At 45.6% G+C, this 13,249-nt stretch overlaps 1 protein-coding gene across 19 annotated transcripts in view; it reads right to left on the reverse strand.

The window, feature by feature from the left end:
* The window catches only part of WDFY4 (WDFY family member 4), a 415,213-nt gene that overhangs the window by 369,928 nt on the left and 32,036 nt on the right, over positions 1 to 13,249 (reverse strand). For 18 of the 19 annotated variants that reach the window (XR_010318150.1, XR_010318152.1, XR_010318151.1 and 15 more), the window contains 3 exons: positions 4,921 to 5,035; positions 3,890 to 3,996; positions 1,547 to 1,681 (listed from right to left, as the gene is read on the reverse strand). Coding sequence is in view for 15 of the 19 variants with exons in the window: in XM_064269858.1 (XP_064125928.1) it covers positions 1,547 to 1,681; positions 3,890 to 3,996; positions 4,921 to 5,035 (357 nt within the window). In the remaining 4 variants the exon portion in view is untranslated. Of the gene's footprint in view, positions 1 to 1,546; positions 1,682 to 3,889; positions 3,997 to 4,920; positions 5,036 to 13,249 lie in introns of those variants that run through there. The other variant, XM_064269859.1, reaches the window with a different exon arrangement.

The following is a 13,249-nucleotide window of genomic DNA, read 5'->3' on the forward strand; positions in this document are numbered from 1 at the left end:
CTTTCATTCTTTCTGTTACAGCAGCACTAGGTAACTAAGACACCCACCCTAAGTGATGTCAGTCAGAATGCATGTGACACACTCAGATGATGACAATTCTGGCTTGAAAATTAGTTCAAAATGAATGTTAAGGTGAGCAAATACATACAGCGGACACATGTCCTGTCTACGATCAGGTGCTTCTAGCTGTGAGACACTGCCCGGGGCCCTGGCCTTACAGAAGTGAGTGAGACACACAGTGCTCCTTGCTTTCTACCCACCTCAGGGTCAGAGAGCAGGGGGAGCCCTGGAGAATGCAGCAGCTCAGAAGCTAAGGAAGCAGAAGTTCTCCAGCAAGGGGACAGGGGAAGGCAGTGAGAAGTTATGCTAAAAGCACTCCTGGTTCATTGGGTAGGCAAGGGAAGATGGCAATGACAAGAAGTTGTTCTTGATGCTTGGCACCTGGAACGTCTTCTGAGAGGAGGGGGAGGTGGCATCACATCTGTGAGTGAACTTGGAGCCAGATGCCTCGGGGCCCGTCCCAGCTCCCCTGCACACTATCTCTGTGACCCTGGACTCAGTGGTGTATCTAGGGTATTACCCTGGTCCTGGGTGCATGGTGCCACTGAGTAGTTTCTATTCACCCAGTATGGCCCAGTGTCCTTCCCCAACCACGGCAACGTGTTACTTAAAAGATGCACGAGCTTAACTTTTGTTTTTTAGCTAACGTTATGGTAAGGTCATCTAAAAGAGAGGGGTCAGACGTTCGGACAGCGGTGCGATTTCAGTGCTGCCTTAGGCACAGTTTTCTGTACCTACGCCACAGGCCGCACCAGGTTAACCGAGCCTGCTCGGTGGTGCCACACGCCCAGGGATGGTGAAACACCTGCCATACCTGCCATGCCCTAGTTGTGCCCCTGCCCGGACTTGATGCTTACTCCCATACCTTAAAGGCTCCACTTACAGAATCAGGATAACAGTATTACACACATCCTGGGGTCAAAGTGAGAGATGACAGAGATCATATAGGAGGCACATGGCCCTGTGTTGGATATATACTAAGTACTTAGGAAAATGTTGGTTATTTTTTTTACAAGCGGGACTTTAGCATACTTGTGATCAAACGGAAGGGGCCAGAGACAGAGAGGAGATTCCAGATGCCAGGAAGAGTAGACAGGAGCCAGGAGTGCAGACCAGAGGAGAAGTAGCTGGGTGGGATGGTGAAGCAGGGTAGCCAAGTAGAGGAGATGGCTATTGGAAGGAAGAGGAACATGTCTTTCTAAGAGAGAACAAAAGAGAGGGTATTAATGCCACGATATAACGAGCTGAGGGGACTAGCAGAAAACCTACATCCAATCACACAGGGTCCCCAGGCATTTGCAGAGTGGGGGAAGGGTGAACCAGGCACTCCAGCAGAAGAGAGGAGCTTCAGAACTGGGGCTGAGAAAGGTGCCTCAGGGTTTCTGGGCAGCCAGGGCAGCCGAGGGGAGGAAAGCATCTCAGAGAAGCATTCGGGAGTCAGCCAGGGCTCGGCCAGCTCAGAAGAGAACCCCCTCCTCTCACTCACCTGCACAAACATCCTCTGAACCTGAAGGTTGCTCTCCAGAATCTCATCCTTTTCCGAAGGAAAGACAAAGAAGAGGTAAAGGCACTGTAGAAGCAGGGCTGGGAGCCCAGATTCGGCAACTCGGCCCAGCGTCTCCTGGAAGGGAAGGGGGACATGACTTGAGGACAGAGTGTGACACACAGCTACAGGCTCAGATGGACAGCACCAGATCCCATTGTAGCCGGGACCTGGGGCCAGTTCCTTCCCCTCTCTGGGCTTGAAGTGTAAAATAGAGACAGTACTAGTGCCCCACCCAGGCAGATTATCCAACAGGCAAGGTAAGCACCATGCTTACCAGACCATCTGTAGTGAGCAACTTCACTTTTTTCACCACATGGAACATTCTGCTTCTATGTATGGCTGGCAACTGTTTCTCTCCCAACCCCATGGCACCTTCCCACAGAATCAAAGCCTCTTTTCAAAGTTACAAATCTCTGACAGGGGCAGAGGAGACCTGGTGGCACAGTGGTTAAAGTGCTTGGCTGCTATCGGAAAAGTCAGAGCTTTGAACCCATCAGCTGCTCCGTGGGAGAAAGATGTGGCAGTCTGCCTCTATGACGCAGCCTTGGAAACCCTATGGGGCAGCTCTGTTCTGGCCTATAGGGCTGCTATGAGTCAGAATCGACTCAACGGCGGTGGGTTTTGGACAAGGGCAGGTGACCCAGTAAGCAGAGTAAGCACTAATTTGTAGTGAACAATTTCACATGTGTTTCATAACATCTTTGATGTGGTGAAACTCACGGAAATTGTTTACTACAGACGATCTGGTAAGGAAAGTAAGCCCCATGCTTACCTTGCCTGTTAAATAATCCGCCCCTGGTGTCCCACCCAGGGTGACTGTGAAGATTAAATTTAGGTGAAGTGTCTGCTGTGTGTTCAATAAATGTTAAGTTACTTTATGAAATAGCTGATGGAAGGTAGGGAGGGAGGGGTAGAGGGAAGTGGGAGGGAGGGAGTGGGAGAGGGAGAGACCAGTGCAGAGTAGAAACAAGGGCATCCAAACAATTCACAGGGCAGATTGTAGTCGGTTGGCTCCTGATTAGTGAACTGGGAGCTCAGTCAGGAGGGTGGCTGATTCAAAGTCCATGAACAGCTGAATTAAGGGCCTGATCGGGCCACTGCCCATCTCCTCACCCAGATCTAAGACCTCGCCAAGACCAAAGTGGCCCTAGAGGCAAGGCTGTTATTCCAGACAGCCACACTCCAGCTCAGCAGCCCCAGGTGCTATCAGACAGAGGCTGAGAAGACATGAAGTTGGCAGAATGGAGATGAGCCTGGCGTGAACTTTCCCTCAGCCTTCGTTGCACCAGCTCTGCCTGCAGCTCCACCATGGTCAGAGTGGCTGCAAACTCTGGGTGCACACGTGAGCTCGTGTGGGCACTCAGCAGTGCACAATCAGCCTGGAAGAGCTTTCCCTGCAGACTGACCAGCCTACAAGCTCTGTGCATGCATGCACACGTGAGCTCGTGTGGGCACTCAGCAGTGCACGATCAGTCTAGTAGAGCTTTCCCTGCAGACTGACCAGCCTAACAGACGTGGTGGGTAAATGAGGGAAAGAAAAAGGAAGAACGTATAGTCTAGACCAGAATTCTGAACATAAGGCAAGTAGTTTGTTCTAACCTCTTGTCCCAAAAGCTTCCACTGCAGGGCAGTAAGCCCCTTTGTTTGACACCTGGCTCTGCCACGACAGCCTGTCCCTCTGGGCGTCTGCCTCCCTGCCCTCTGCGTGCTACGCTGGCTGCACTGTCTATCGCCAACCACCCCTTCCTCTTACTGCTTTGGGAAAACAAGCCCCCAGATTTATCTGTCACCACTCAGACTGAAGACTGTCCTTTCCCAGGGGCAGAAAAGACTCATTCTGTGTTTCAAGTCACTGTGCCTGATAGGCGTCCTGGCAATTTATGCCAAAGAGAAGTCACGTTGTCCTTTGGTTAATTTTAGGTATCAGCCTCCAGCCCACCACCCTCATTCTGCAGTAAAAAATCAAAAAACAGCAGTCACTATTAATCCTCACAATAATGAGGGTAATAGGGCCATTATCCCTATTATTGTCCATTATTGTCCTCAGCCCCTAAAATAAGCAACACAGCTGAGTTGCAGAGAGCGGAAACAACTGAAAAGGCAGGAATCAAACCTGGATTTCAGACTCTGAACTATATGTTCTCTGAGGGAAGGGGAGTAGGGAAGAAGAGACAATTAGTTTCATGAAAAGACAGGAACTCTCAGGACATGCCATCATTCAGACACCCCCTGCACAGTGACTAGGAAGGTCCAGGAGAGAAGATGATGGGGCCTGGAACTTACCGAGTCTGTCCCTGTGAGCACATATGCCGACTTCAGGAGCAGGTAGCCACCCTGATCCACATCCCCCTTCCATTGTAGCAGCTGCCCAGCAACTGCTCGCGCTTGCTCTGACAAGGGTGCAGGAAGGGAAGAAAATTGACCAGTGGTGAGTGCAGTGGGGCCTGCCACCCAGCTCCCCATCTACCCAGGGGCTCCTCTATGCCCATGATGTGTCTTAGCATCTTTAGGGGGCCCCTGCCTCCTTCCCACATCCCCCGGCCCCACCTGAGTTTATAGCAAATATTTCACATTCTGCCAGTTTAATCTCCTTGGAAGACAGTCTTTATCTTGCCACTTCCCCTGTTCAACAACCATCAGTGGCTCCCTATTGCCCAATGAATGAGAACAAACTTCTCAGCGACTGGACTCCTACAATCCGGAAGCTTCTCCTCCTGCCTCACACCTGCATCACACAGCTCCTGACACGCCAAGATTCCTAAAATCCATACCATGCTTAAGCTGGTCCTCCCCCTGGAATTCTCTCCTCCTCCCAACCCCACGCCCATTGTAAACTTCTGCCCATCCTCCAAGGTCTGCTCAAAAGAGTGGAAAATTCAACTCAGTACAGCCCACAGCACATAACATACTTTGGACTCTGTCTTTTCCGGACCATGCTATCTCTTGAACACTCAGGCAACAACCCTTTGCTAGTACTTCCTCCCCACAGAAGACACTAGTCCTGGTTGTTTCTGTGTGTGTGTGTGTCTGCGTATAGATCAAGGGGAAGAATGGATAAAAGCAGAGTCTCTCCCTCCCAGGAGTAGCCGAACCTTCTTCCTTCCTCTGCAAGCCTTCCCCTTCATTCCCAACATGGGAACTGATTCTACTCAGTGGAGGAATTAGTTTATTGTGCAGCTTAGAAAGCACTACTCTATAAAACTCCACTAGAAAATAGAGATAGGCTTACCCAGAGGCCTGGGAGGGCCTTCAGAGCTGACCAGGCTTCTTGTTTGCCCTCCAGAAAGTCTTCTCTAGCAAATGTGTTCTCTTACCTGCAGGCTTCCCAGCAAGGGCCTTCTGTATGTCTTGGGCAAGCTGGTGGGACACGTCCTCTGCCAACATTTGGATACTGGGAAAGCAGATGATCCCCACAGAATGTTCCCAAGCCTGAAAGGCAGCAAACAGGGAGCCCATCAAAATTTGATACAGATGTCAGTGCCACAAAGCCAGGCACCAGAACCACCTTGCCTCCCTCCTCAGCCCAAACCAAGAGTTCTTCTCTCCTTTCTCAGAGGAATCAAAAAGGACACAAACAACCTAAATGTCCATCAACAGATGAATTGATAAATCATGGTACATGCATACAACAGAATACTGTGCAACAATAAAGAACAATGATAAATCTGCAAAACATCTCACAACATGGATGAATCTGAAGGGCATTACGCTGAGTGAAATAGGTCAATCACAAAAGGAAAATATTCTATGAGAGCACTACGATAAAAACACTGGAAAATGTTTCCACACAGAAAGAAGCACTCTTTGATGGTTATGAGGGAGGAGGGGGTAGGGAGGGAAAAACAGGAAAAGGAAACAAGGAGGCATTTTACAGAAAATGAAATCACAAATCATTAGGAAAATGCAAACTAACGCTACAATGAGATATTTTATATGCTGATGAAACCAAATATAGGAGAAGATGTGGGATCACAGGAACTTTCATGCTTGACTAATAGTGTAAATTGAAAGAACCTCTTTGATGAAGTATTTAACATAATCTTATAAAGTAAAGGGGCAATGTGATAACTAATTTTATGTGTCAAGTTTACTAGGCTACGGTGCCTACTTGTTTGGTCAAACATGAGTCTAGATGTTGCTACAAAGGTATTTACATGTGATTAACTTTTAAAGTAAAGCAGATTACACTCCACAATATGAGTGGGCCTCATCCAATCAGTTAACGACCTTAAAGAGCAAACACTGAGGTTTCCATCAAGCAAACAGTAACCAAAAAAGAGCAGGGGTGGCAATATTAATCTCCAGTAAAATGGACTTTAGATCAAAATCCACCATAAAGGATAAGAAAGGATACAATACAATGATTAAAGGGTCAATACACCAGGAGGACATAACCATAAAAAACACATATGAACCCAATGACAGAACTCCAAATACATAAAAAAAAAAAAACTCTAACAGCATCGAAAACAGAGACAGACAGCTCCACAATAATAGTAGGAGACATTAACGCTGCACTTTCGGTAAAGAACTGAACACCTAGAAAGAAACTCAATAAAGATACGGAAAATCTAAATGCCACAATCAACCAGCTTGACCTCACAGACATTAAACAGAACACTCCACCCAACAGCGGCAAAGTATACGTTCTCTGCCAATGCATATGAAATATTCTCCAGAATAGACCACGCTTTAGGCCACAAAACAAAACTTAACAATATCCAAAACATTGAAATAATAAAAAGTATCTTTTCTTATCATAACACCATGAAAGTAGAAATCAATAACAGAAACAGAAAGGAAAAAAATCAAACACACAGAAACTGAACAACCTCTTGCTTAAAAACTACTGGGTAATAGAAGAAATCAAGGATGGAGTATTACTCAAAGCTAAAGAACAAAGGTTAATCTGTGAAGCATCACATAATATGGATGTATCTGGAGGGCATTATGTTGAGTGAAATAAGTCAATCACAAAAGGGCAGATATTTTATGAGACCACTACTATAAAAACTCACGAAAAGGTTTACATACAAAAAGAAACAATCTTTGATGGTTACAAGGGAGGGGAGGGGAGGGGTGGGGATGGAAAAACACTTAATAGACAAAAGATAAGCAGTAACTTTGCTGAAAGGTAAGACAGTACACAATACTGGGGAAGCCAGCACAACCTGTGCAAGGCAAGGCCACGGTGGCTCCATAGACTCATCCAAACTCCCTGAGGGACCGAATTGCTGGACCGGAGGCTGTGGGGACCATGGTCTCAGGGAACATCTAGCTCAACTGGCATAACAGAGCTTATAAAGAAAATGTTCTACATTCTACTTAGCTGAGTAGCGTCTGGGATCTTAAAAGCCTGTGAGCAGCCATCTAGGATACTCCACTGGTCTCACCCCTTCGGGAGCAAGGAAGAATGAAGAAAACTAAAGACACAAGGGAAAGATTAGTCCAAAGGACCAATGGACCACATCTACCACGGCCTCCACCAGACTGAGCCCAGTACAACTAGATGGTGCCCGGCTACCGCCACTGACTGCCCTGACAAGGATCACAATAGAGGGTCCTGGACAGACCTGGAGAAAAATGTAGAGCAAAATTCTCTAATTCAAAAAGAAAGACCAGACTTACTGGCCTTACAGAGACTGGAAAAACCCTGATAGTATGGCCCTTGGATGCCCTTTCAGCTCAGTAATGAGGCCACTCCTGAGGTTCACCCTTCAGCCAAAGATTGAACAGGCCCATTGGACAAAACAAGACTTAAGGGGCGCACCAGCCCTGGGGCAGGAACTGGAAGGTAGGAGGGAGCAGGAACACTGGTAAAAGGGAACCCAGGGTTGAGAAGGGAGAGTGTTGACATGTCGTGGGGTTGTTAACCAATGTCATACAATAATGTGTGTACTAACTGTTTGATGAGAAACTAGTTTATTCTGTATACCTTAATCTAAAATTCAATTTTAAAAAATTATATATGTATCAAATATATAAATGTAAAAAAAAAAAAAGAGACTATAACACAGGAATCCTGCCAGAGTCTCCAGTCTGACACCTGACCTACAGATTTTGGACCTGACAGTCCCTACAATCATGTAAGCTCTCTCTCTGTGTATACATACATACATGCACGTAGACACACACACGTAACTGACTCTCTTTTTCTGGAGTACCGTCACTAACACAGGCCACACCCTAAAGCCCAGCATTTCCGCTTTAAATATATTCTCTAGAGAAATTGCTCTTGCACGAGAAGCATTTATGCATTATTTGTGACTGTGAAAATTCGGAAAATAACATGCATCAATAGGACAACAGATGAATAAGTTGTGGTATATTTGTATAATGGGATACCATACAGAACTGAAAAAGAATAGAGCTATATGTATCAACATGACAAACCCTAGAAATAGAAGGTTAAGTGGAAAAAGCAAGTTATAAAAGTATAATATAGTATGATTTCACAAAAACCTGTGAAATTATACAGCTTATTACTTGTGGATATATACGCATCTAGTACAAGCAGGCACACAGGGAAATGATTCGCCCCAAATTCAGGTTAGCAGTTGCCACTGGAGGAGGACCGAGGGGAGTGGCTCTACAATGCACACGCAGGCAACTTTCGTTTATCTGAAATGTTTTTCTTTCTTTTATGCTGGGTAGTTAGTGCTTGGGTGTTTACTATGTTTTAAGCAAAACTTTGTATGTGTCTGTGTTACGGATTGAAGCGTGTTCCCCAAAAAGACATGTTGAAGTCCTAGCCCTGGCACCTGTGAACATGACCTTGTTAGGAAATAGAGCCTTTGAAGATATTATCAGTTATGTTAACATGAGGTCATACTGGAGTTGGGTGGGTCCTAATTCAATCTGAGTGGTGTCATAGGAAAGAGAAGAGACGCAGAGAGACACGCATGGGAAGACGGCCATGTGTGGACAATTATGCTGCAGCTGCGAGCCAAGGAGCTTCTGGGCTACCAGACGCTGGGAGAGGCGCAAAAGCATCTTCCCTCAGAGCCACTGGAGTGGGCATCGCCCTGCTAATACCCCGAATCAAGACTTCAGCCTCCAGAATAAGATACCCACTTTGTGTGCTTTGTTATCGTAGTCCTGAGAAACTAATACAGCCTGAAATACATATATACATAGTGAAACCTGCGAGAGCCAGAACTCAGCGGGACTGCCTTGTTTTTCCAGGTCTTGCAAGTTTTCTGCCTTTGACAGGGTACAGTTTTACCACTTTTCTATAGCTTTCTATCAGTGGAAAATATTTTAGTTTTCCTTTCTCTGACAGGTTTCCACCTTACACAGATTCTGGTTTTCAGTTTCACAAGTTTTATTACACACACACACACATGTTTATGGAAACCCTGGTGGCATAGTGGTTAAGAACTACAGCTGCTAACCAAAAGGTCAGCAGTTCAAATCCACTGGGTGCTCCTTGGAAACCCTCTGGGGCAGTTCTACTCTGTCTTATAGGGTCACTATGAGTTGGAATCGACTCAATGGCAATGGGTTTGGTAGACAGATGATAGATAGATAGATAGATAGATAGATAGATAGATAGATAGATAGATAGATAGATAGATAGATAGATAGATAGATAGATAGATAGGTAGGTAGGTAGGTAGGTAGGTAGGTAGGTAGGTAGGTAGGTAGGTAGACAGACAGACAGACAGACAGACAGACAGACAGACAGACAGACAGACAGACAGACAGACAGACCCCCCGGGGTAGTTCTACTCTGTTCTATAGAGTTTCTATGAGTAGAAATCCACTTGACGACAACGGGTATGGTGTACACACACACACACACACACACACATTTGGCCCTCTAAATGGACACTGTTGACCCTTTCCTTTGTTAAAAAAAAAAAAAAGCAGTACATCAAAACTTTGCCAAATCAACAAAAATGCTAGATCACTGTTAAAGACTGTTGTACATAGTAGACCATCAACAATTATTTTATAAGGGAACAAATGATCGTGAAACTTATGATATACAGTCATGGTGGCCAAAATTTTGAGTATTAATCTTGGCCAGATAGTGGGTTAAGCATTCACGTGCATTATCCTCACAACAATCTGGTGAGGTTATACCACCAGCACCCCTGTTCACAGAAATCAAAGCTTAACCAGAGCTTCAGCGTAAAGCATTAGTGAAGTGGCAGAGACAAGAGGTGAAATTTTCATGCATACATGAACACACCTGATATAGAATGAATTGTGTCCCCTAAAAATACATGTTGTGAATCCTAAACCCTTATACCTGTGGATGTAATCCCATTTGGGAATAGGACTTTCTTTGTTAAATTAATGAGACCATATCAGCGTAGGGTATGTTCAAGCCAATCACCTTTGAGGTATAAAAAGAAAAGATCCGCCATGGAGAAGGAACCACAAACAGAGGGAAAGGAACAAGCCACATGGAGATTGCCAAGGAACTGAGGAAAAGAGGCTGAAAAGAGTCAAGGACCTTCCCCCAGAGCTGACAGGGAGAGAAAGGCTTCCCCTAGAGCTGGTGTCCAGAATTTGGGGTTCTAGCCTGCTAAACTGTGAGAAAATAGATTTCTATTTGTTAAATACCCACTTGTGGTACTTCTGTTATAGCAACACTAAGAAACGAAGACAAAAATTTGTGTGCTGTGCCCGGCCACAATTGATGACTGCCCTGACAGGGAGCTCAGCAGAGGACCCCTGAGGGAGCAGGAGATCAGTGGGATGCAGACCCCAAATTCTCATAAGAAGACCAAACTTAATGGTCTGACTGAGACTGGAGGAATCCCGGCGGCCATGCTCCCCAGACCTTCAGTTGACACAGGACAGGAACCACCCCCGAAGACAACTCATCAGAAATGAAAGGGACTGGTCAGCGGGTGGGAGAGAGATGCTGATGAAGAGTGAGCTAATTATATCAGGTGGACACTTGAGATTGTGTTGGCAACTCTTGTCTGGAGGGGGGATGGGAGGATAGAGAGAGAGGGAAGCCGGCAAAATTGTCAAGAAAGGAGAGACTGAAAGGGCTGACTCAAGACGGGGAGAGTAAGTGGGAGTAGGGAGTGTGATGTATGTAAACTTATATGTGACAGACTGATTGGATTTGTAAACGTTCACTTGAAGCTTAATAAAAGTTATTATAAAAAAAAAAAAATTTGTGTGCTGCTATAACAAAGACGTGAAGTGGTTTTGGAATTGGGTAATGGGTGGAGGATAGAAGAATTTAAGGTGCCTAATATAACAAAAAAAAAAAATTTTTTTTATTTAATATAACAGCCTAGATTGCCTTGAAGAGACTGTTGGTAAATTATGGACATCAAAGACAATTCTGGTGAGGGCTCAGAGGACGTGAGGAGAGCTATAGAGGAAATCTCTATCATCTTAGAGAATACACATGGCTCCATCAACAGAATGTTCCTGGAAATGTCGATGTTAAACGTGCTTCTGGTGGTAAGGCTTTAAAAGGAAATGATGAACATACAATTGGACACTGGAGGGAAGGTGAGGCTTTTTATGCACTTGTCTGAATTATGTTCAAAGGCTTAGTGGAAGGTAGAACTTGTAAGTGATGAACCTGGATATTTGGTCAAGGAAATCTCTAAGCAAGATCTTAAAGGGGCTGCATGGTTTCTCCTTGCTGCTTATAGCAAAATACAAGAGGAAAAAGATGGACTTAAAATGAACTGTGCAAAATTAAAACAGAACTTAAAGATTTGGAAAATTAAAGTTTGGAAAAAACATGTGTCCGAGAACCTTCACCAAGGACATGGCTACAAAATCTTTTGTTAAAGAGATTAATCCTGTGACTGATGGATCAAATGAACTGCCTCAGCAGAAAAACTGAGCTGAGACTGAAGGGGACAAAGACAATATGAAATGAAGGAAAGTTGTCTGCCTCTTGGAATTCTACAGGCAGGACACAGGCCAATGGCACTACTTGGTGGCAAACATTTGTTGTCCTCCACGAAAAGCCCGTCCAGGGAGATCAGCAGAACTGTTGGAAAGAACATAGAAAGCAGGGCTGCCTTAGTTTCAAAGGGTAGAGCCACAGTCCTGTAAGTTTCAAAGGATGGTGCCATGGTCTCCCAGGCTTCAAAGAGTCCGGTCTCTACCACCTCAGTTCCAGAATGTGGGGCTGCCATTCAAGTGGGTCAAGAGAAAGGGGCTGCCAGCCAAAGCTAAGGGGGTATGACTGCCATGTCCAAGGGCCAGGAGAACAGAGCCACCAGGGGCTGAGGTGTGGGGGGTCACCACACAGACGGACTAGGAGAACGTGGCTACCCAGTGCTAAGGAAGCAGAGGTGCCATCCCAGTGAGCTTAGAAGGCAGGGCTGGCTCCCACGGCAGAGGGGCCTTCACCCAGAATCCGGAGAGTGTGGCCAGTACCCAGAGTCTGGAGGGTGGGGCCGTTGCCCAGAGGGCCTCAGAGAATAGAGGATTATTTTCAAGCCTTGAGAACTGATGTGATTTGTTCCGCTGGGCTGTAGACTTGATTGGTACCTGTGATTTCTCCCGTTTGCAATGGGAATACCTACTTTGCATTTGCCCCACCATTGCACTGTGGAAACAGATAACTTGTATTCTAGACTTCGCAAGTCAAGAAACAGAAAGGAATTTGCCCCAGGATGGAATATGCTCAGACTCTCATCCAGACTTCATTTAGATGATTCAGAACGTGAGATTCTGGACACCGAATTGATATAAGACTTTTGGGACGATGTGATAGGACGAATGTGTTTTGTATGTGAGAGGGACATAAATTGTAGGGGGCGAAGGGTAGAATATTGTGGATTGAATTGTGTGCCCCCAAAATACATGTTCATGAATCTGAAATCCCTACACCTGTGGGCCTAATCCCATTTGGGAATAAGACTTTCTTTGTTATATTAATGAGAACGTATTAGCGCATGGTGTGTCTTAATCCAATCACTTTTGAGATACAAAAAGAGCAGATAAGGCACAGAGAAGGAAGCACAAGTGCAGGGGAAGACACATGGCTCGTGGAGATCTCCAAGGAACTGATCAACAGAAGCTGAAAAGAGACAAAGACCTTTCCCCAGAGCTGACAGAGAGAGAGCCTTCCCCTAGATTTTCTGCTTATTAAAGCCATCCACTTGTATTTCTGTTACTGCAGCTCTAGGAAATAAAGGCAATACCCAACTAGCATTTGCACATCTAAGAAACTGTGACTACCACCTGGAAACCAGCTATCATGGGAAACTTTAATCTTTGGGAAGAAAAAGTCAGTCCTTCTGGCTTGATACTTCTGTGTTAGATTGTTCCCCTCCCCAGAATTGAGCTACACTGCCACGTCTTTCTGACAAATTCCTGTGCCTCTCCTGCACTGGCAAACCCCTCAAAGACCAATTTACAGGCAGTTGACTCAGAAGTATAGACGCATCTCCTGAGCAGTGGGACTCCAGGAGGCACTCCACAATAAAGCAAATTGGGCCACTGTGAGTAGAACAGTAATTGTACACTGAGCCGAATCTCCCAACACTCCGACCTCTTCCTGGGACCGCGATGGAGGCCACGTTAACTCTTTCAGGCCACTGGGGTGCTGTTTGATACACAGAGGCAATCACTGACTAAATGGTACCTTTGAGACCCCAAAGAGTTAAGGCAGCTTCCAAAAGGACCTAATTTTGTCCCAAAGTA

This window comes from Loxodonta africana, chromosome 16, assembly GCF_030014295.1.
Source record: "Loxodonta africana isolate mLoxAfr1 chromosome 16, mLoxAfr1.hap2, whole genome shotgun sequence".
NCBI lineage: Eukaryota > Metazoa > Chordata > Mammalia > Proboscidea > Elephantidae > Loxodonta > Loxodonta africana.